This window comes from Leuciscus leuciscus, assembly GCF_965113295.1.
Source record: "Leuciscus leuciscus genome assembly, chromosome: 11".
NCBI classification, from domain to species: Eukaryota; Metazoa; Chordata; class Actinopteri; order Cypriniformes; family Leuciscidae; genus Leuciscus; species Leuciscus leuciscus.
The window spans coordinates 8774916-8798901 of record NC_138735.1 but is presented as its reverse complement, the minus strand read 5'-3'; the positions used below and the strand labels follow the sequence as shown (position 1 = coordinate 8798901).

General features: G+C 37.0%; 1 protein-coding gene across 2 annotated transcripts in view; it reads left to right on the top strand.

Moving 5' to 3' along the window:
* LOC309509954 (NACHT, LRR and PYD domains-containing protein 3-like) overlaps positions 1-23986 on the top strand; it is a 113332-nt gene that overhangs the window by 74267 nt on the left and 15079 nt on the right. Inside the window, exons 1-7 of one of the 2 annotated variants that reach the window (XM_082184970.1) lie at positions 1286-1422; positions 1623-1710; positions 1898-2011; positions 3002-3109; positions 3287-5080; positions 9194-9367; positions 22038-22208. In XM_082184970.1, the coding sequence (XP_082041096.1) occupies positions 1661-1710; positions 1898-2011; positions 3002-3109; positions 3287-5080; positions 9194-9367; positions 22038-22208 (2411 nt within the window). In that variant the 5' untranslated portion in view covers positions 1286-1422; positions 1623-1660. Of the gene's footprint in view, positions 1-1285; positions 1423-1622; positions 1711-1897; positions 2012-3001; positions 3110-3286; positions 5081-9193; positions 9368-22037; positions 22209-23986 lie in introns of those variants that run through there. The other variant, XM_082184969.1, reaches the window with a different exon arrangement.

The following is a 23986-nucleotide window of genomic DNA, read 5'->3' as shown; positions in this document are numbered from 1 at the left end:
GAAATCGCTAGTTAATACCACTAAAAGATTGTAAAAAGACACCGACACACAAAGAAAAAAAACATACTGACTTTCGAACCGAACCATGCATACACAAATACACAAAACAAAAATTCAAACTTGCAAGCACAACCATGCACACATGCAAACAAACAATACACTCTTCACTCATACACACGCACACACATTCACTCACAAATATTAATGAATCAATCACACTCAATCAAATCACCTCTCTCTCTCTCTCTCTCTCTCTCTCTCTCTCTCTCTCTCTCTCTCTCACACACACACACACACACACACACACACACACACACACACACACACACACACACACACACACACACACACAGTCAAACACAACCATGGACATGCAAACAATACACTTTTCACACATACACATGCACACACATTCATTCACAAATATTAATAAATCACTCACTCACACAGATTAATAATGTACAATAGTCAATCCACCTGATTGACAGGTGTAAGTTTTGTGTCAATTCAATTATTACTGTTTTTTTCTTGTTATTCTTTTGTTAAAAAGGAAAGATCTAACTTGTTGGGATGTGTTCATGTTCCATAAAGGGGATGCCAGTTTGAAGAATGCCATTTGGTGGCATAGGAACCATTATACTTGAATTGTGAATTGTTTAATACCTTTTAATGGTCTTCTGCAATGTTTGAGGCATATTTATTTTTCATGCTTTAATGTTGGCCTAATTTCAGTTACATTTACATTTTAGGCTATGTAGTTTGAAATTGTGAAATTTTTATTATTTTGAAATTTTTTATTGTAGTAACCACTCAGCTGTATGTGGAAATGCATATTTAAAAAAAAAAATGTTGCAAATAAAACCATAGTCCACAGCTTATGTAGTTTTAACTTATTTTAATATATAAATTCAGTGAAATCATCAAACGTTTGTATGACTTGCCAGTGACTTGTGACCCAAGCTACGACTTGACTTGACTTGCTTGACATAAAGCAGTGACTTGACTTGACTTGACTTGCTTTTCACAAAATTGACTCGGACTTGCTTGAGACTTGAAGGTTAAGACTTGAGACTTGCTTGTGACTTGCACATGTGTGACTTACTCCCACCTCTGGTTTTGAGTTTATCAGCACACAAAACTGACTGGAGTTATTAACTGTAAACCTTACTGGTGATTAAACTCAAGTCATTTGCCAATAAGGGCAACCATTAAAACACTAACTTACTAACCAACATTATAGTGATTTAAGCAGTTTAATCACGTGTCCCTTTCGTCACAGATAATAGCGAAAGTAAAAGAAAGCTGATGTTTCGCCATTTTAATAAAATAGTCGATTCCTTTCTTATGTTTAGCTAGCCTACTCGATGGAACAGATGGAGGAGTTTGTGAATCGGTTGGCTATGTAGATACATTTTGATAAAGGTTAGTCGCGCACTCAAGCCGTCAAGGTGACTTCCACGTTCTTTCTCTGAAAGGAAATGAACGAGGTTTATTTTGTGTATCGTGATGATTTATCAAAATATCTATTTCTCCAACTCTCGCGATCTAGTCAGATAAATTATAAAGCTGTTTAATAATGTTTAATTACATTAGTTTTGTGTTTGTTTGTCATTTCCACCCAGAGTCAGTGGAGATCAGACTGTTACTGTTCAGCTTTATCATGGATGACACACAAACATCCAGAGATGAAGATTTTTCTAAAGGATGCAGGTACTATGAATAAACACATTAATTAACCTTTTATATAATAAAAAAGATGTCTCCTGAAGAAAATAATGTGACATTCATTTTTTTTTAATACATTATTTTAAAGGAAATTTCTTGAAAACAATGTAAACCCTCCTCAAGTGCTTTTCATTACAACGTTTTGTTTTTACGTTTCGTTGTTCTGTTATAGTTCAGTTCAGCAGGAGAGATCAGAACCAGCGCCCAGCTGTGTGTCTTTGAGGAGTGATGGGTCTATGGGTCATCCAATAGAATTTAAGAATGACAATACACAGACTGATCTCAGGTAGCTATAACATTTTTTAAATACATGATTGACATTTTTTTTTATGGTATTTTTGTATTTTGCGTTTATGATATTCATACTAGACATTGTCTTCACCTGATGTGAGAGAGACATATCTACAAAGTGTTACATTTTTTTGGCTTGGACTCAGATATAGCATTTTATTGAATGAGATGCTTATATTATTTTAAACACCCAGCTTTTGTGTACATTTTAAATGGACTGTAGTCCTTTTTGTTGGTACCTGTGCGTTGTGGAACTCCAGGTAATGTGCAGCAGTGCTGCTGTGGAGGCCTTATATTCAGAGCTCAAATAATGCCCTATATATTCTGACCTCAAACCCATCATAACCTCCTCCAAAATGAGTCCTCCAAAAATTACCAACAAATGGTATCAATGTAATACAATTAAACTTAATGAAATGAATCATGTTGTTGGTAGAAAACATTGTTTCTACTCATATAATCACTGGGACCATATCATCTGCACATATTGCCAAATAGGCACAAGGTTTTGTTATCAGTTGAAGATCCTCCTCTATGCCTCTTATGACAGAGTCCACTATCTTTAAAGCATATTTTAAAGAAATGCGATGGTTTTAACTCCTCAAGGACTCTGTTTTTATTTAGTTGATTCTTATGAAAATAATAGTGAGGCCGATTTAGTTAAAAAACTTTTGTAATTGTATTTTTTTGTTTATTTCTCTTTTTATATTTTGCTACTTTTATTCTCACAATTAAAATAGCTCTGATAACTGACATGATGTTAAATTATAAGCAATCAATAAACAATGTATTATTTTAATTTAATATGTACAATATTGTCAAATTTATAGTTTTTGTTTTTAGTATTATTACAGTTGTGCCCTTTAGCAGTTGATTTATTAATGTGCATTAACTTATTAACTGTTGATAGAATTATTCAGGTGATGTAAAACAAATCCACCAATATCAGAGTGTCTGATTCTTGATTCTCTTCATGATGTTTCAGTTCAATCCCACCACAAAGATCAGCAGTAACAAAACCCGTCTGTAAGAAGAATGACCAGCCTATGAATCAACTACAGGACTTTAATGAAAGCAGGGATGCTGGTGTCAGGTAAAGTGTGACATTTTTGATTGAGATCAAAATTAAAACACATTAATAATTAACACATTTCATAAATATTATGATATGTTCTTGGTCATGATACAGAGAATAAGACATTTTACTCTATATATTTATCTCTATATTTAACTTATGTAATACATGTACCATGGAATTTGAATTTTACAGCCATGAAGTCCTCAACACATTTAGATCAAATCTTATGAAGAAGTTTAAGTGTCTGAATGAGGGAACAGCAAAGCAGGGAAACCCAACACTCCTGAATGAGATCTACACAGAGCTCTACATCACAGAGGGTGACAGTGGAGAGATCTGTAATGAACATGAGGTGAGACAGATTGAGACACAATCCAGGAGAGCAGCAACAGAGGACAAACCCATCAAATGCAATGACATCTTTAAACCTTTACCTGGACAAAACAAACCCATCACAACTGTGCTGACAAAGGGAGTCGCTGGCATTGGAAAAACAGTCTCTGTGCAGAAGTTCATCCTAGACTGGGCTGAAGGCAAAGAGAATCAGGACGTCCAGCTCATATTTCCACTACCTTTCAGAGAGATCAATTTGATGAAGGACAAAACACTCAGTCTTTCAGATCTTCTTCATGTGTTTTTCCCTGAAACAAAAGAAATGGAAATATCCAGTGACAAATATAAAGTGTTGTTCATCTTTGATGGTCTGGATGAGTGTCGTCTTCCCTTACATTTTCAAAGGAATGAGACTCTACGAGATGTAAACAAAAATAAATCAGTGGACGTACTGCTGACGAACCTCATTGCGGGGAATCTGCTTCCCTCTGCTCTGATCTGGATCACCTCTAGACCAGCAGCAGCCGATCTCGTCCCCTCTGAGTGTGTCCATCGAGTGACAGAGGTACGAGGCTTCAATGAGCCACAGAAGGAGGAATACTTCAGGAAGAGAAACAGTGATCAGAGTCTGGCCAATACAATCATCTCACACCTGAAGTCATCAAGGAGCCTCTACATCATGTGCCACATCCCAGTGTTCTGCTGGATCTCCTCCACTGTTCTAGAGAAGATGTTGAGTGAAGCAGAGAGTGGAGAGATTCCCAAGACTCTCACTCAAATGTACACACACTTCCTGATCCTTCAGTCCAACATCAAACATGAGAAGGACTATAAGAAGAACCTGACAGATGAAGACATGATCCTCAAACTGGGGAAAGTGGCTTTTCAGCAGCTTGTGAAAGGCAATGTGATCTTCTATAAGAAAGACCTGAGAGAGTGTGGCATTGATGTGACAGAAGCATCAGTGTACTCAGGATTGTGCACTCAGATCTTCAGAGAGGAGTCAGGCCTGTATCAGGCGAAAGTCTTCTGCTTTGTTCACCTGAGTGTTCAGGAACATCTAGCAGCTTTATATGTGCATCTCTGCTTCACAAACAACAACAGAAATGTATTTGACCCAGTCTCTGAACCAGGTTTGTTGTTTGTATTAAAGGACTGGTTTCAACTTATGTTTAAACATGTTTCATTTTCTGAGCTCCATGAGAGAGCCGTGAATGAGGCTCTACAGAGTAAAAATGGGCATCTGGACCTTTTCCTGCGCTTCCTTCTGGGTTTGTCAGTGGAGTCTCATCAGATTCTCCTCCAGAGGCTAATGACACTGAGAAGAAGAAGGTCTGACAGCAATGAGAAAACAGTTGAGTACATCAAGGAGAAGATCAGGACCATTGACTCTCCAGAGAAATCCATCAATCTGTTCCACTGTCTGAATGAACTGGGTGACCAGTCACTAGTGGAGGAAATACAACAGTATCTGAAATCTGGAACAATAAGTGAAGCCAGACTCTCTTCATCTCAGTGGTCAGCTGTAGTTTTTGTGTTGTTGACATCAGAGAAGAGTCTGGAGAAGTTTGATATTAATACATTTGTTGGAGAAAACAATAAAGCTGAAAAACTGAAGGTTCTTCAGAAGCTGCTGCCCGTGATTAAAGTTCAGTAAGTATCAGTGAAAACTATCACTTTACTGTTAAAACAAAAGAAAATCAAAAGATCATAAATCTAAGAAACATACGAACATTTATTGTATCAGTAATAGGAGCAATATGGCAGCATACTTGTTAGGGCCCGAGCACCGATGGTGTGAGGACCCTCTTGGAATTGCTCTGTTTATTATTATTATTATTATTATTATTATTCTTCTCCGCATTTAATCACATTTTTGAGGGCCTAAACATGCTCGAAAACTCACGAAACTTTGCACACGCGTCAGAACTGGCGAAAATTTACATCTGATATAGGTTTCAGAATTGGGCGGGGCAAAATGGCTCGATAGCGCCACCTATAAAAGTTCAACGGAGTGCGCCTCCCGCTATGTTCCACGTACGTTTACGAAATTCGGTACATACATGTAAGGACCTAATACCTACAAAAAAGTCTCTTGGAGCGTAGCCCTAAACACAACAGGAAGTCAGCCATTTTCAACTTCCTCTCAGATTTTTGTGCAGTTTTTGCCATTTTTATGCCTCGTACTTTAACGAACTCCTCCTACAGTTTTAATCTGATCATCTTCAAATTTGGTGAGTGTAATCTTAAGGCCTTTGCGACGTTAAATTGCGAAGATCTTGAGTTTTTGTCGAAGGGCGGGTCCTCGGCGGCCTGACAAATTTCGATGTTTCGCCATGAAACAGGAAGTTGCTGAAACTCAGGCATGGAATGTCCAATCTGCGCCAAACTTCACACGTTTGATAAGCGTTCTGTCCTGAACACATGACCATGCTCATATTCAGTTACAGTCATAGCGCCACCTGCTGGCAACAGGAAGTGACATGTTTAACACTGTTGTGAACTCCTGATAACATATAAAAAAGTGCCAGCAAGTGCTAAGCATGCTAACAACATACTAGACACATGCTAAAACATGCTAGCAAACACTTAGCTAATTGCTAAAGCATGCTATTACTGCAATTAAATAGGAATTTGCTGTAACTCAGGCACAGAATGTCCAATCTGCCCCAAAAGTCACACGTTTGATAAGAGTCATGGCCTGAACACATCTACATGAGAATATTCAGTTATAGTAATAGCGCCACCTACTGGTAACAGGAAGTGTCATGTTTAACACGTTGATGCCGTTCTAGCAACATGTTAAAAATGCCATTGACTTCTAAACATGCTAGAAACATGTTAAAACATGCTAGCAAAACTTAGCTAAGTGCTAAAGCATGTTAATTCAATGAAACAGGATGTTGTTGTTACTCAAGAAGGCAATGTCCAATCTGCGCCAAACTTCACTCTTTTGATAAGCGTTCTGTCCTGAACACATGACCATGCTCATATTCAGTTACAGTCATAGCGCCACCTGCTGGCAACAGGAAGTGACATGTTAAACACTGTTGTGGACTCCTAATAACATATAAAAAAGTTCCAGCAGGTGCTAAACATGCTAACAACATACTAGAAACATGTTAAAACATGCTAGCAAACACTTAGCTTAGTGCTAAAGCATGCTAATACTGCAATTAAATAGGAATTTGCTGTAACACAGGCACGGAATGTCCAGTCTGCCCCAAACTTCACACGTTTGATAAGAGTCATGGCCTGAACACATCTACATGAGAATATTCAGTTATAGTAATAGCGCCACCTACTGGTAACAGGAAGTGTCATGTTTAACACGTTGATGCCGTTCTAGCAACATGTTAAAAATACCATTGACTTCTAAACATGCTAGAAACATGTTAAAACATGCTAGCAATACTAAGCTAAGTGCTAAAGCATGCTAATATAATGAAACAGGATGTTGTTGTTACTCAAGAAGGCAATGTCCAATCTGCGCCAAACTTCACACTTTTGATAAGCGTTCTGTCTTGAACACATGACAATGCTCATATTCAGTTACAGTCAAAGCGCCACCTGCTGGCAACAGGAAGTGACATGTTAAACACTGTTGTGGACTCCTAATAACATATAAAAAAAATGCCAGTAGGTGCTTAACATCCTACCAACATACTAGAAACATGCTAAAACATACTAGTAAACACTATAAGTACTAAACCATACTATTACTACAATTAAATATGAATTTGCTGTAACTCAAACATACAATATCCAATCTGCCCCAAACTTCACATACTTGATAAAAGTCCTGCACTGAACACATCTACAAAGCAATATTCAGATATATAACCCCACCTACTGCCAACAGAAACTGAACTGGTTAACACAGTAATGCAGTACTAACCACATACCTATTGTGTACTAAGCATGCTAAAAACATACTAAACATGCTAGCAACTACTATATACTGTATACCTCCTTAAATGCACATTGCCCAACCATGCTCTGTCTTCCTAAAGCCAACGAGTGACGATGGCACGGGTGCGAGGGCCCTTTCATCGCTGCTTGCAGCTTTAATTTTTATTGTTTTTCTGATTTTTAAAAATTTGAATTTATCTATTTTATTGACGGGAATAATGACGGGGAGATGTGATTGGGAAACAATACAAGCTGACTCAAACTTGTGTTAAAGCACCTGACAGCCAATGTCTTCAACATGAGGATTCATTTAAAATAAACAAGTTTAATGTTACAAATGAATAAGTACTTAAACCATTTATATGGATTTGATCCACGTTAAAAGTTCATTCTTTATTGTTGCAAATTTGACAATGAAACTTGACTACTTAGTTGAGGTTTTCATTAAAGGGTTAGTTCATCCAAAAATGAAAATTATGTAATTAATGACTCACCCGCATGTCATTCCAAGCCCGTAAGACCTCCGTTCATCTTCGGAACAGTTTAAGATATTTTAGATTTAGTCCGAGAGCTTTCTGTCTCTCCATTGAAAATGTATGTACGGTATACTGTCCATGTCCAGAAAGGTAATAAAAACATCATCAAAGTAGTCCATTTGACATCAGTGGGTTAGTTAGAAGTTTGACCACACACATGACCAGCGTCGGCCAATAGTGAGCTTACGTGTGACGTATAACACAGAAGCGCTACGCTGTTACACTACGTGAACTAACTCGAGGCCCAGAGAGAAGGAAATTAATAGTGGAATAAAGTCGTTTTTTTTTTTTTTTTTTGCACAAAAAGTATTTTCGATGCTTCAAAAACTTCTAACTAACCCACTGATGCCCCATGGACTACTTTGATGATGTTTTTATTACCTTTCTGGACATGGACAGTATACCGTACATACATTTTCAATGGAGGGACAGAAAGCTCTCGGACTAAATCTAAAATATCTTAAACTGTGTTCCGAAGATGAACGGAGGTCTTACGGGCTTGGAACGACATGAGGGTGAGTCATTAATGACATCATTTTCCTTTTTGGGTGAACTAATCCTTTAACATTTTAAGTATTACATTTTAAACAGACTAACAAAGCCCAACTCTTATAATAGAGGTAAACAACATCAACTGGATAGAGCCAAAGACTGGACTAAAAAGGCAAAGGTCAAAATCTATAAATATGACATCATAATATATATAATAAAGCATGTATAATATGACATAATAAAGCACAAATGTTATTTTTAAAAAAAGGCTATCATGGTTGAGATATCAGTTGATGGTTGTAAAATTCTTGTCATGGGAATAATTTTTCTTAATTATATGCTAGACAAAGAGAGTGATTTATCACTGATCCAGTTTTATAAAGTCGTTTTCCTGGCAACAACGGACAAAAAATGTAATATTCATATAGCATGTTTATTGGTTATTCACCTGCAAGGGAGGCCAAGAATTCTAGCCCAAGAATGCAGTCTTACATTTAGAGCAAAGCGTGGAGTTAGTTGGTTTAATTTTATGTTGTATATGTCGTGTCTGTTCAGAATCTTGTTCTTTTGCACACTGAGAGTTTGTTACCCCGAGTCCACACCATGTCCCATTTGTCTTTTATTCACACTTAACTCTCTCCAATTGTAATCTGTGACACCATTACCTCAAGGTTCCTGAGTAATTTTGAGACAATGCCATCCATTGGTGACCAAGTGCAGTGTTTTCTTTACTCCATCTACAAATTGTCTACTTTTTCTCAATTTTCTATTGCTTTTTGTTTTCAGTTCATAGTGTTTACCAAGTATGATTTTCATCTCTCTACAGTTTGAGTGATTGTGGAGTCACAGAGAAAGATTCTGCTGCTCTGACTTCAGTTCTGATATCAAACCCCTCACAACTGAGAGAACTGGATCTGAATAATAGAAACCTACGAGATCCGGGTGTGAAGCTTCTCTCTGTTGTACTGGAGGATCCTGACTGTAAACTGGAGAAACTCTGGTAAGATCATCTACAGTATATCATAGTCAGACATGTTAATGTCTTCTGTAAGACTAAATCAGGGTTCCACAAATCTGGCACTGGAGGGCCGCTGCCTTACTGAGTTACTTACCTTACTAAACTCTGCAGGACAGCGGCACTTCAAAACCGGATTTGAGGAACCCTGGACTAAATTCTTTGATGTAAATTTTAGGACTACCCCGCAGAAAATAAATTTCTTTCTCCGTATTTTTGTCTTCTTTTCTTTTTTGTATTCTTAATTTAAGATAAATTTAGCACAATAACTTAAAATGTTAAGTCTTGTATACTGAAAAATTGCTTATGTATCTTGATTTAAGAATTTTTAGATATTAGATATTCAGACTACGTCTGGATCGGATTCAGAAGTTCAAGTCCAACAACACCCCCAAAGCTTCACAGTCCTATACCTCGTCCTGCGTCGACATTTCATCAAGTAACATTAGGCAGTTTTGATTTTACATATGCGTCTGCTGACATACGTGACCCGTTCTGGCAAAATGAGTCGCAATGAGCAAATGTTCATGACTGAGCTACACCTGTTTGACTTTAATTGTCAAAGTCAATTTTGAGAAAAATCGAGTTAAACGTTTTCTGAAGGTTCCAAAACAAAATCATCTACCAACCATACCTTAAGATCTCTGGTAATAACACCAATTTTTTTATTTTCCCCCATGGTACCACAATTGTTTGATTAACATTAATGAAAAAGACAGCCTATATATTCAGACCTACTGTACTGCACAGGTCTAATATAATGTTACACCTCAGATGTTTTTCCCCAACAGTTAACCAAATGTTCACTTAACACATAGCAGATTATGTTTGCTTGAATACTCGCCAAGACAGATATTTTGAAACACTGTAATTCTGTGTAGGTATAAGTGTATATCGGGATCACGCGCTGTCTGAGGCGTCTTTGAGGCACGCTTCGGATGTGTCAGTCAGTGTGGGTAAAATCATTTTGTTTAAATCAGTATGAGTTTGAAAATCACATTTCATTGGTTCTAGAGGTGGGAATTGGCAAAAATTTGACAATCCGATAGTATTGTGATATTTGGGCCACGATTCGATATTATTGTGATTCTTAACATATTGCGATACAGCAAGTATTGCGTTTCGATTCTGCGATATATTGCGATTCATGTCCCCCATATTATTCAAAGGCATTACAAAAAATTTGGATAATAAGACTGCTCAACTCACTTCAAATGTCACATTAAATCTGTGAACATCTTCTACACATTTACTGAAGTGCAACTTAGGAGGGAAGTGCAAAAACGTTGTCCTTGAACATTCAGGACACAGGACCTTATTACAGAACGTAATTATATGAACGCGTCACCACCGCATTAGCACCAAAAACATGGATATTTTATTTTAGAGAATAATTACACAACCTATTCGATATTCTATAATTCATTAATTAAATAAACTAATCGAATATTCAAAAATCGTGACTCATCCCTGCATGTAATCTCTTGTTTTTTCCCCTCAAATCTTCAGTCACGTCTCAATTTTCTAAGGGGATTATAAACGTTTCTTCCTTGGTTCGCTTTTAATTAGGCCTATTATATTCAGATTCTTTACTGTGGTAAAGTAGAAAAACGTTGTTGGACAGATAGCCTACATTTTTACTTGCACGTCAGATTCATTTTAACACAGTTTTTGCTTGTTATTAGACATGCAAGGCGCGTCAAGTTTATTTGTAAAGCGCGTTTCACACGCGCGGGTGATTTTTAGTCTCGCTCTCTCTGGCAACGCAATTTAGGTCACAAATAGGTCAAAAATGAAAGTCATATTGACGTCGATGTCAATTTGATGTCAAGATTTTAACCTCTGCTGATGTCATTTTGCCAAACAAAAAGGTGAAATGCATGGCCGTACACTTATTACACGCTTCACTTAAAACGAACCAGATTTACTTTATTTAATTTCCGGTTTAAAGAAATCATATTTTGTATTTTAAAGACACCATGATGGTGGTTAGCGTTTGCTTTAGTTGGGCTCTTGACCCTTGACTTTTTAATATAATAATGTCTCTGGCTGCTATAATTGTGTGTTTATAAAGCACAATTGTTGTAACAAAAAAAGCCATGAGAAAATGAGATCAGGTGATGTTGGCTGTTTATTGATGATGATGACGATATCATCATGTAATTGCCTGAATCCCTGATCTTATTCTGGGTCTAATGTTTTGATCATATTGGACTTGTGGTTTTAATATTGTTTTATAATAGAAGCCATTTAATTTTACAGCATGAGAGTAATGTTGTTTATCAAATAATGTAAAGGATTTTAAAAGCATTTAAAGCATTAAACTTTTTTCTCTACATTATTACTTAGCCATCAGTGTATGACTCTCAACAATGGTGACAGTCAATGAAATGCTTCATGCTGCAGTGCATGCTGGGTACCACCAATCAAAACTCACCCTTATCTCCCAGCATGCATTGCGGCTTTAACAAATTATGCAGCTGGATTTTTTATAGCTTGTTTTATGCTCAGAGTTGATCTGATTATCTGGATATTTTGTTTGAATGTCACCATTGTTGAGATTCATATGCTGTTTCTTGATGTCTGTGTGCGTCTAAGTAATGCCATAGATGAAAGGTTTTTGTGCACTAAATACTAGTTTTTAAAAACCAAGTATATTATTTGATAAACAACACTGCTAGACATGACTTCTTTTGCCATTAATGATTATGAATAAAATAGTTTTAAAATCACAAGTCCTATATAATCATAGCATTAGACATTGAATAAGATCAGGGATTCAGGCAATTACATGATGATATCATCATCATCAATAAACAGCCAACATCACCTGATCTCATTTTCTCATGGCTTTTTTTGCTACAACAATTGTGCTTTATAAACACACAATTATAGCAGCCAGAGAAATTTTTATATTAAAGGTCCCATATTATGCAACATTCACTTTTGCATGCTGTTTGGACATAAATGTGTGTTGGCAGTGCGTGTATAGAACCACCCAATAGTGATAAAAATCCACTCACTCCTTTTTTATTAATCCCCATAAATCATCAGCAGTGTCTCCCAACGACCTGTTTTCAGAATGCTGTTTTAGTGACGTCACTACAGCACAGGCCCCGCCCACGAGTGTTGACAGACACTGCCGTTTGAACATAGACCCGCCCTGATCGAGTTCACAGCTGCTGCACTGACGAGAATGTCTCCCAAGCGTTGTAAGTGTTGTGTGGCTGGATGTATTAATCCACATAGCTCTCTCTCTATTTACTCCCGAAATCTGAGGCAGCCGCTGAAGACGAGGTGGAATTATTTAGTTTTTTAAAGAAAATGCTCCCTCAACTCTACTGAAATTTGTTTATGTACTTGCGCACTTCTTATAACTTACTGTGTTTACTCAGCTCTTACGGTGATTTTCTGAAGTAAAACTGACGCTTCATCTTTTGTGTTATGTACAATAAATTATGTTTTATTAACAAAGTTCGGGAGGAGCAGGTTCAGATAATTAACCAAATTATGCACAGCTGGAGATTAATCAGTAATCAACTCAATGACAGAGTATAAATTCACAGCAGACCTATCTCTGTTCATTGAAAGTTTGTCAGCATCCCTCCTCCACCCCATCTCCTCACTTCCAGTTCCATCTACACTTACCGACTGGGGGGAGTACTCTGGGTTCGGGCCTAACTCCGAGCTCGGAGCCCTCCCCCCGGACAGCACGCCAAATACGCATAAACTTATTGTACTAATTATATGTAGATGTGAACTCGTGAAACTTTATTAAACTCATCAGTATATGTTTGATCATCATTCGGACCTGGTCCGAAACAGCAGACTTGTAGGCTATTAATAGTGGATACATACAAGCAGATGACAAATACGTTATAACCGTAATACCTGTTCCATCTCTATACAGCACTCTGACTCTGTAGGCATTATTGTCCGACTCCGGGTCGAAATGAACACCGTTACTGAGAGTTTCTGATATTATTATCATCATTCCGTGAGATGAAATTGTCCTGAGACTGAGCGCGAGCTCATGAAGCTCCGCCCCCTGTGTCGTGCAGCAGCAGCTTATTTGCATTTAAAGGGCACACACTAAAACAGCGTGTTTTTCTGAGCCCCAAAAAATGACAATTTAAACATGCTGTAAAAAATGATCTGTTGGGTATTTTGAGCTAAAACTTCACATACACACTCTGGGGACATCAGAGACTTATTTTACATCTTGTCAAAAGGGGCATAATAGGGGACCTTTAAAAAGTTAAGCGTCAAGAGCCCAACTAAAGCAAACGCTAACCACCATCATGGTGACTTTAAAATGCAAAATATGATTTCATTAAACCGGAAATTAAATAAAGTAAATCTGGTTAGTTTTAAGTGAAGCGTGTAATAAGTGTACGGCCATGCATTTCACCTTTTTGTTTGGCAAAATGACATCAGCAGAGGTCAAAATCTTGACATCAAATTGACATCGACACTTTGACGTCAATATGACTTTCATTTTTGACCTATTTCGTGACGTCATTTTGACATCAATGTTGATGTCATATTGATGTTAAATTGACGTCAAGGTGCCCGCTGGGTTGTGGAAGATTAAATTCGCTTTTCATACCTTATACAACAAGTAGCCTAGAAAACATGAAGATATCAGAAAATAGATTGATGGTCTCTGACTCTTTCCTCCTCGTGTCCCACATCCCTCTCAAAGCGCAGAACTGTAGGCTTCATGTGGAATCACGCGTCTTTGTGTGGAAGTAGGCTATTAAACGAAAGTTTTTTTTTTTTTTTTTTAATAGATTTAACTTTATATTATTTAAGTTTCCAATATTTACTGATATTTATTTCAATGCTTTACAGGCTTTGTGTTGCTTCTTTGACGGAATTGCTCAAATTAACACTTTTTTGCTCGAATAAACCATAGACTGTAAAAAATATGGACAAAGCGTCTGTGACGTCACCCATAGACTTTCTGAAGAACGGGTTTGGAGCCGTTTATGGGGGGTATGGGCGGCGCCATCTTGGAAAATCTCGGGAAATCCTAACCCCGCCCACCTTCTGGCCAATCCATATATGGGTAAAAGGGCGGGCTTTGTGTGAGACTGGAACGATGTCATTTTCGCGTGAAGAAAGCAAAATAAACAACAATGGATGACATACAGCAGATCTTGTTCTTGCTTCCCGGCGTGTTTGTCACAAGAAGCCAAGCGCCGACATTAGGCGTTTCTCGATAGCAAGTACACAAAGTTCGGATTGCCAAGTTAATTGCCAAGTCCGACTCAGGAGAATGACTCCCGAGGACGCGAGTCCGGTTTATGGGATCAAATTCCCACCAAATATATAGCGGTCACGTATAAAAAAATAATAAGCGTGAATCAAAATTTTTAAAACACATGTAAAAATATATTGCACAAACTGAAAAAAAAGAATGCAAAATGATCAGAATAGCAAACAACGTGGTCATGGATCAAAATATAATAAGCGTGAATCAAGAAATAACAAGCATGAATAAAAACTTTAAACACATTAAAAGTTATTTTGCAGAAAACTTAAACTTATGGTCATGCTGTACTTTGTGCTTTCTTGCATTTTCTGCTCATATTTTACTCTTTTGTACGCTTGTGCTGTTTTTCTCTTCGCTCTTCTTTCTATGTTCTGCGCTTGCTTTCCCAAATGTTGCAGTTCGAGTTTCATGTAAATTAGGGCAGGCTTAAGCGTCACCATTGGTCCACTAGTTCTAGATTGACAGCTACTCCTCTAGCCAATCAATCGAAGAGGGGAGTTGACGTCACACCAATGCGACTCGTGGCTACTGATGCTTATGTAGGAGTACAAGCTGTTTTTGTTTGTACAATTTCTTCAATGCCATTATAATATACTAAAATGTTACTTTTATATACTGTTCAATTTCTTATTTGTGCTTTATGTGCATTTATTAAATTAATTATTTTCGCTTGGCATACCAGCGTGATTACGTCACCGCACACTTCAGTGGGTGGTGCGCGCCCGTGATGCACTTCATTCTGAGTAAATATAACAACAAAGAAGCACTGCTGCGCTCTCTTTTACTTCATTTTTCTTTAATCCTTACTCTTTTTCAGGAGTGCTGCACTTACTTATACAGGGGAAGACGGCAGTTCAATTTAACTTTACAAAGACTTTCAAGCAGTAAAGCTATCTGAACTATGGACATAAATAATTAAATTCATCTTTTTTGAGATACATGAGAATGTTAATGTGCACACTGGTAATTGGTGTTAAACAATATTACTTGGCTCATGATGTCAATATGCTAAGGCTGCTGTAAGTAAAACATCCTGCAGTTATGAAACGCTGATTGTCACACATGTCTTTGTCCTCAGTAAGACGAATCATTTGATGTAAATTTTAGGACTAAAATTAGCTTGTAAAAGTTTCTGTAAACACTGAATCTCAGCACAGAAATCACAGGTGTACACAAATGTCTAATCTCATGATCTGGTACACTGTAAAAAAATTGCTGTAGTTTTGCAGCTGTTTGCCAGTAACTTACTGTAGATTTAAATCAATGTTATTTACTGGCAACAGTTTGCTCAAAGTTAAAGGGGTCATATAATGCCATTTTTGTACAAGCTAATATGATTCTTTAGGGTCTAAATTAAAAGTTTGTAATATACTTTAATTAAAAATTCTCATTAGTATTGTAAGAAAACACTAATTTTAGCTGGTCAAAAACAGCTCTGTTTTCAGCACGCCGTTTCAGTGCATGTGTCTTTAAATGATAATGAGCTTTGCTCACCCCGCCCCTCTGTTCTGTGCGTACACCGTTTGTAACACAATAACCACGCGTTGTTCATTATAAACGTGGGATTATGAATTATATTGAGAACGTCGTACATAGAAAACATGCTGTAATGTACCCTGAGTGTAAACCTTAGAAGCATTCATCGTGAAGCCTGCAGCAAGGTTTGCAAATTTCGCAAAGATTAATATAAATACTAATATAAAGGTTAATAAAACATTACACTCACATCTTCTGGAGGTTCAGCAGTAACACGTTGGTACCGATCCGTTTTTTCTCGTTTGTAAAGCTGTCTGGTGTGAAATGATTCGCGTAAACATGAAAGCATGGACGATCGTGGGGAATCCCCGTGAGGGAATCCCCGCGTCAATCCTTTGGGCATATCGCTTCAAAAACAAAACTCAGCCACTGCATCTATAACGGCTCAGATTTAGGAACATCCAAATGACTGCTGTGTTCCTTATTACATCTAAGAACAGAACACCACAATCGCGTAGACGCCATTCTACTCCAGCATATCAACAATGGCGGACTACTATGAGACGGCTGTCACAGCTTGCTCAGGGCGGGTCTTGTGTTGAAGCACGGCTGTCAATCACAATCGCGGGAGGGGCGTACGATCTTATGACGTCACAATATCGAACGGCTTGATTTCAGAGATGGTCAAATATATAAGGAGATTAAAACAAAACCACTGGATGGATTTTAATCATGATAGGATGGTTGTGTACAGGCACTGCCAACAGACATTTCAGTGCAATCAACTTGTAAAAGTGCATGTACCATTATATGACCCCTTTAAATGAACATTAAACATTAACAAGTCTTTGTCTTTACAGAATAAAACTATAAAATAACAACCTAATGCAAAGCATTCTGGGAACCAGAAATCTTCATCAACCTTTTTCTGTTATTTTCCTTCAGATTTTGGTTCCCAGAATGCTTTGCATGAGGCTGTTATTTTAGTTTTATTCTGTAAAGATAAAGACTTGTTAATGTTTAATGTTCATTTAACTTTGAACAAACTGTTGCCAGTAAATAACATCAATTTAAATCTACAGTAAGTTACTGGCAAGTAGCTGCCAATAATACTGTAATTTCTACAGATTTTTTTAACAGTGTACCAGTGTTCATTTAAAAAAAAAATCCTTTAAATTTGATCAATATTTCATTATATTCAATAATTTGAGTCTGTTTCACTCTGACTACAATGACATTCCTGTTCCCCCATGTTATTCAACAGTGTTTTCCCCAATGATGTTCCAGTATAATAATTCAGTGGTTCTCAGCCCTGATCCTGGAGTTTCACCAGCACTGCACAGTTTAGATGTCTCTCTAATCAAACACAGCTGACTCAACTCATCAGCTCGTTAGTAAAGACTCCAAGATCTCAGGTGTGTTTGTCAGAGAAGAGAGACATCCAAAATGTGCAGTGATGGGGTTCTCCTGGGTGGTTTCTCAGATCTAAGAACGGACTTGTGTTCTTGCGGAGAAAGAATGTACGTGCCCGAATGAATAGTTCAGTATTATGTATGATTTTGATGCACAGAAGCAGGAAACGTAAATCATGTGTCTATCTCGTTAATCTAAATCTGGAGCGCCCAAAACTGTTCCTGGAGATCTACCTATCAGCAGAGTTCAGATCCAACACACTAAACCAGCTCATTAAGCTCTTCAGGAGCACTTCAGAATGACAGTGAGTGGCAGGGACGGACTGACAATCTGTGCGTTCTGGAAAAGTCCAGAACGGCCGTCCAACCGAGGGCCGTCGGCACAAAAAAAAAAAAAAAAAAAACTCTAATAAAGCAATATGAGCAGCCGACAGCAGGGGCACTAATACGATCACTTATATGCTACGTGTAAAAAACAACAACTGAGGAAGAAGAGTCGGCCTATAGCCACTGACAGAAAGTTCGTTTTATAAGGCTGCACTTTTAAATTTGCTTTCATTATATTTGAATAGCAGTGGCTCTCCAACGTGGTGCCTGTGAGTTGCCCGCTAAACACATTCTATAAATAGCCCCAACTTGCCGTCAGGGTTCCAGACTTCGAATAAATGGTATAATTTTGCGGCCTTTTCAACTAAATGTTTCAATTTGAACTTTTGCCTCTACAAAATTACCCAACTCTCTTTGATTATACGCTGTCATTTGCGTTGCGTATGAGAAACATCAAATGGCAAACGCTCAAAAAGCGGAACAAAACTTGTTTGATCGGAGCAGCGCAGAGCATTATCAGCTCGGCCCAAAAAAACAGCGATCGCGGACAAAGCAGCTGTGCAGGCTGATCTCGATCACGCCAACATTAGGCTATTACACAGAGCTGCGCGATCCACTGAGAAGCATTTCAATTCAGCGCAGAATTCTCCATCTCTATTATAAACCCACAAATGACTATGTGATTTAAGCTTGTAAAAATCCAGATGAAACAGCGCCGATATTCTCAACATATTGACGCAAAAAAAAAAAAAACCAGGCGAAATATTGTTCCGAGAACAAACCAGCTAGAAGACATTTCACACCAAAACTTATGAATTAACTTTAGTAAAACAAACTTTTTTGGCAGAAATGTGCCTGTATTCATATTAAAAATGCTGTTATATTAATATAGTCATGTATTAAATGTAGCCTAATGCAGTAATGTTTTTTTTAGAAGTTATGGCAGTTTATTTTTATTTATTTATATTTATACTAAATGTTGGGCTACTGTTTTTGATAACACATACAATAGGTTTATAGAAAATAAAAAAAAATCAATAAATATTTTCATAATTTTTCAGGAATTGTTTTTTTTTTTTTACGCTTGTAAGTCTGAACCAGAATATCAAGATATTTTATTATTTCCCATATGATGATGAAAAGTAAAAAAGCTTCCCCATGTTATGTATAATACATATTGGAGTATAACAAATAAAAATTCCTTCTATATTATTTTATCCCTTGAGGTAGCCCTCGCACACAAAAAGGTTGGAGACCCCTGGTATAGTAACTATATGTTTTATAATTACAAGTTTGTGTAATTTGGGGTTTCTGTAGCCAGTGACATTTCATTTTAATTTTTTTTGGCATTGTACATTTTTTGTTTTTATTTGAAGGCTGAGGCTTCATTAATAAACACAACCCCAATAATCATCATTGGTTTTGAGATGTTACTTGCTGTGAATACCTTGTCTGATAGGCTACAGTAATATTGTGGCATATAGTATCAGGACATCCTGGCTAGTGTCTGTTGCACACGGCTAGGCGAATGGCTGGATGATGGGCCTATTTGGGAGAAAGTCCAGGGCTGTTTTTTAGCCCCAGTCCGTCCCTGGTGAGTGGTGTTTGTTACAGCAGTGTTTCCCACTGTTTCTGTGTCCTGTTGCATGAAGCCAGTTTCAGTTGCTCCCCTTGTAAATTTGAGATTATTTTGAGCAAACTCTATTTTTTCGGGCTCAAGAAGGTGGATTGGTTTTTAGCGGGTTCGATCACCATGGTAACTTGTGCTGCAGGATGACCTTGAATAAAATGAATCTATTCTGTGTTAGAGATCACAAACCAAAACTGGACCAATCAGCTGTGAGTAAAGTGACATGTATCTGATGCAATAAAGCCACTCCCCCTGTATCTCTCACTCCAAATTAAAGCAGTTTAGAGTGAAATAATTGTATGTTTATATTAAATGAATTGTAATTATTTATAATTCATATAGTATATTCATATAATTGAAGAGTTCAGATGCAAAAGCCTCTAAGTGCCATCTGAAATTTTCTTCTAGAATGATCATTTTTATCAAGCTTGTATATTTAAGTTCAGTAATTTCACTTAAATGACAATTCATAGGTCATTTTCATTGCCATTTAAGTGAAATTACTGAACTTAAATATACGAGCTTGATAAAAATTATCATTCTAGAAGAAAATTTCAGATGGCACTTAGAGGCTTTTGCATCTGAACTCTTCAATTATTCTCTTAATTTAAAATTAACCCTAAAAGGGGCGATGTATCCTGAGATAAGCAGGGAAAGTGTTGGTTTAATTTCTCAGTTTTCATGTTGAAAGGGTGTTTGTTGTGAATATTTAGATCTGGTGACTTCATTCATAGATTCTCTGTTTAGCTCATGGACAGCATTTAAAAACAACATGACCTGTAGTGGGAAATCTACTCGCCTTCAGTGATACATTTCACATATTTACAATATTTGAGGAGACTTGCATGTTTGAAGAGTTGTTGTTAAGTGTTAGCTTATTATGTTTATGTTGAAATTTTATGGATTTAATTTTTCCATTTTCCATAATCTGCCTGTAAATGTTTGTATCTCCCAGGATACGTTTCCCCTTTGGGAATTTAAATTAATTGGAAAAAAAGAATGCTTGTTTGGCAATGCGTGTTACAACATTTTAATACGAATTTTAAAACATTTATTCTCTCATAACTTTAACTAAACATTCTTTGTAAAATTCGGTTGAACAATAAGTAAATGCCTGTTTATGAATATATTAGCCTACTGTATCAAATTTAAAATGCAAATTTCTAGGGCCTATAAATTATCAATATGACCAACACTTTGCTGAGAAACATCGTGTACACAATCTTCTTCATACCTTCTGTCCTCTGATTAATTGTTTATATATATATATATAATTTTATTTATTTTTTTCAAGTAAGGTCCCTTTGCTCAGAAAATCTTTAATTATTTTTATAAAGTAAATGTAAGAAACATTTACTAGACTGAAGCAACTGGGGTTTGATTATTAATACATTTATTTTTTTATGTTAAAAATTGCATATATGATCCATAAAAGCTGTTTGTGTGTGTGTGTGTGTGTGTGTGTGTGTGTGTGTGTGTGTGTGTGTGTGTGTGTGTGTGTGTGTGTGTGTGTGTGTGTGTGTGTGTGTGTGTGTGTGTGTGTGTGTGTGTGTGTGTGTGTGTGTAATGTGATACTCAACAAAAAACCGATACAAACTTGCATGTATGTGTGTTGTTTTTTTTTTTTTTGAGTATCATATTTATACATCGCTTTTATGGCTCATATGCAATTCAGTGCAAATCAATGATAATTAAGAGATGGAAAATGTTCCCCAAAAGCCTATTGCGTCATATTTGACATTTATATTAACATGAAAAAATGTCAGAAGAATTCATTTTTTTAACATTAACAAATGGTGGATTAATAATCAATAAACCCAGTTGCTTCAGTCCAGTGAATGTTTCTTACATTAATTTATAATAATCATGAATCATTAATCATTTCTCAGCAAAAAATACTTCTTTTTTTTTTTTACTTTTTTTTTTATAAACTATCAATCAGAGGACAGAAGGCATGAAGTAGATTGTGTGCAAGAGCAAAACAGAGAGGCAGAAGGTAGCATTAGGAAGACAGAAACAATCACTGCATATCCAGTAAAACCTCATGGTATGTTCACTGTCAGCAACAGTGTTGTCATAATTATCAGTTTAGGTTTGACCATATTGGTTTTCACTTTATTTTAATGGTCCCTTGAACACATTCTGTTGACTATCAGTACAGTTGCACATGTCTACTAACTCCCATTGGAGTGTTAATAGATTTATTAGTAGACTGGTAGGGTTAGGGTTAGAATAAGTTGGCATGTAGTTACAAAGTTACTTATAGTCAGTAGTTAACCTACCATACTCTTGTGTGCTTTCATCTTCACGATGAGTCTGTCACAGAGAAGAGGTGTAGTTGTGTTTGAGCTCATTTAGAACGGTTGGATTTATGAAGAACATGTGTTGAAAGCTTTTTGTTTTTCTTTATTTTTTTATGACTGATAAATCTCCAATTGAAATTTAGACATATTTAATAGTCTGTGTAGAATTGTGGCTTGTACGTGTTGATCTGAACTGAGAGAGTGAAGAGTGTGTCATTGTTCTCTACAGGTTGAGGGATTGTGGAGTCACAGATGAAGGTTGTTCTGCTCTGGCTTCAGCTCTGAGATCAAACCCCTCACACCTGAGAGATCTGAATCTGTCTGTGAATAAACTAGGAGATTCAGTTCATCTGCTCTCTGCTGTACTGGAGGATCCTCACTGTAAACTGGACACACTGAGGTAAGATTGTCTCTCTGATTGTCACACATGTCTTTGCCCTCAGTAAGAATTTTAGGACTAAATTAGCTTGTAAAATGTTCTGTAAACACTAAATCTCAGCACAGTGTTCATTTTTACATTCTTTTTAAAATATATCCTTTAAATTTTTTCAGTATTTCATTATATTCATTATGTTCAATAATTTTAGTCTGTTTCACTCTGACTACAATGACAACTCGTTTCCCCCACATTTACTCAACAGTGTTTTCCCTAATGATGTTTCTGTGTAATAATAGTGTTTCCCAACCCTGATCCTATAGTTCCCCCGGCACTGCACAGTCCTTAATCGTTGAAGTTTCTGCTTTGAACGGCTCTTTCCGTGGCTACAAAAATACAATTCTTCAAAGTAGCTTTTCAAACACTACTAATGTACTAATATGAAAGATAATAAGCAAAAGAAATGTAATAACTTCATGCTGATCTTCATTATCTTATATGCAGGGAAAACACCTGAACTTCTGCGGAGCAGTAATGAATAAAGTAACATGGTCAGCGCTGCGCTGGTGAGATTAGTTTGCTCTGTCCATTCGGTTTCGCTAGCAAACACGTCCTCCCTGCGATGTCGAGTCGGTCACACAGCTCGGTCCATTGAGCCACACCGATGATGTCAGCGAGGCACGAGCTCTGTAACACCGCTCCGTTTCGTCCCACTGTTGGTGTGTTTGGCTTCCCATACAACTCGTTACAACTAACCGACATTGCTTAAAAGAGTTTGTGAGACGCGCCAAATTAAACAGAAGTGCGGACACACAACTTCCTTTTCAAGGGAAATTAGCCATCATCAACTACCGAAATCTCTTCTTATTTCAGTAATGCGTATGAATGAATTTCACCAAGGTTGATCAATGTTTTTCGTTTCACTAGTGTTGAGGCTTTTCAATAATTGTTTCCTATACGGCCCTTCATACTGGAGATCTTATATTTGTCTCCTCCAAAGTTTAGAAGAAATCTCAACAACATCACACACTGTGCTCAGAGTTTTTCCCTAAACTAAAGACCCTGGTGGTCTCATATTTGTCTCCTCCAAAGTTTCAGACAAGAATGAACATTGATCTAGTTCATTTGTACAGTATGGTGCACTGGCAGAATAGTTTTGTATAATTAGTGTAGAAATATGTGAAATGCTTATAAATCATTAAATGTTTAAGTTTTATAGACCCCATTATTACACATTTTTCAAGTGTCCAGACATATATTGTTATCCATTTAATATGAAGAGACAATTTTATTAGTCTTTTTCATTATAAAATATATTATGAGTAAGTAAAATGTATTTATACAGCGCCTTTCACAGACTAGGTCACAAAGCGCTTTACAATAGACAATAAAACATAATAAAGAACAAAATAAAATAAAATAAAACAGATACAATTTTCAATATATAAAAGGACAGAGATTACCCGAAAGCTAACCTGAACAAATGAGTCTTCACTTGTCCCCTAAAACTGTCCACATTCTCAGCAAACCTAAAACTGGTTGGCAAAGCATTCCATAGTCTGGATGCCATAGCGGCGAAGGCTCTATCCCCACCTGTCTTTAAACGAGTGCGTGGCGTAGATAGCAGATTATTAGACCTGAGAGACCGGAGAGGGGTGTGAAGATGAATTATGTCAGCAAGATAAGCAGGGGCCTGACCATGTAAAGCCCTATAGGTTATGGTTACAATTTTGAATTGGATCCTGTAAATTACAGGAAGCCAGTGAAGGGAGCAAAGTATCGGGGTGATATGGGTGCGCCTA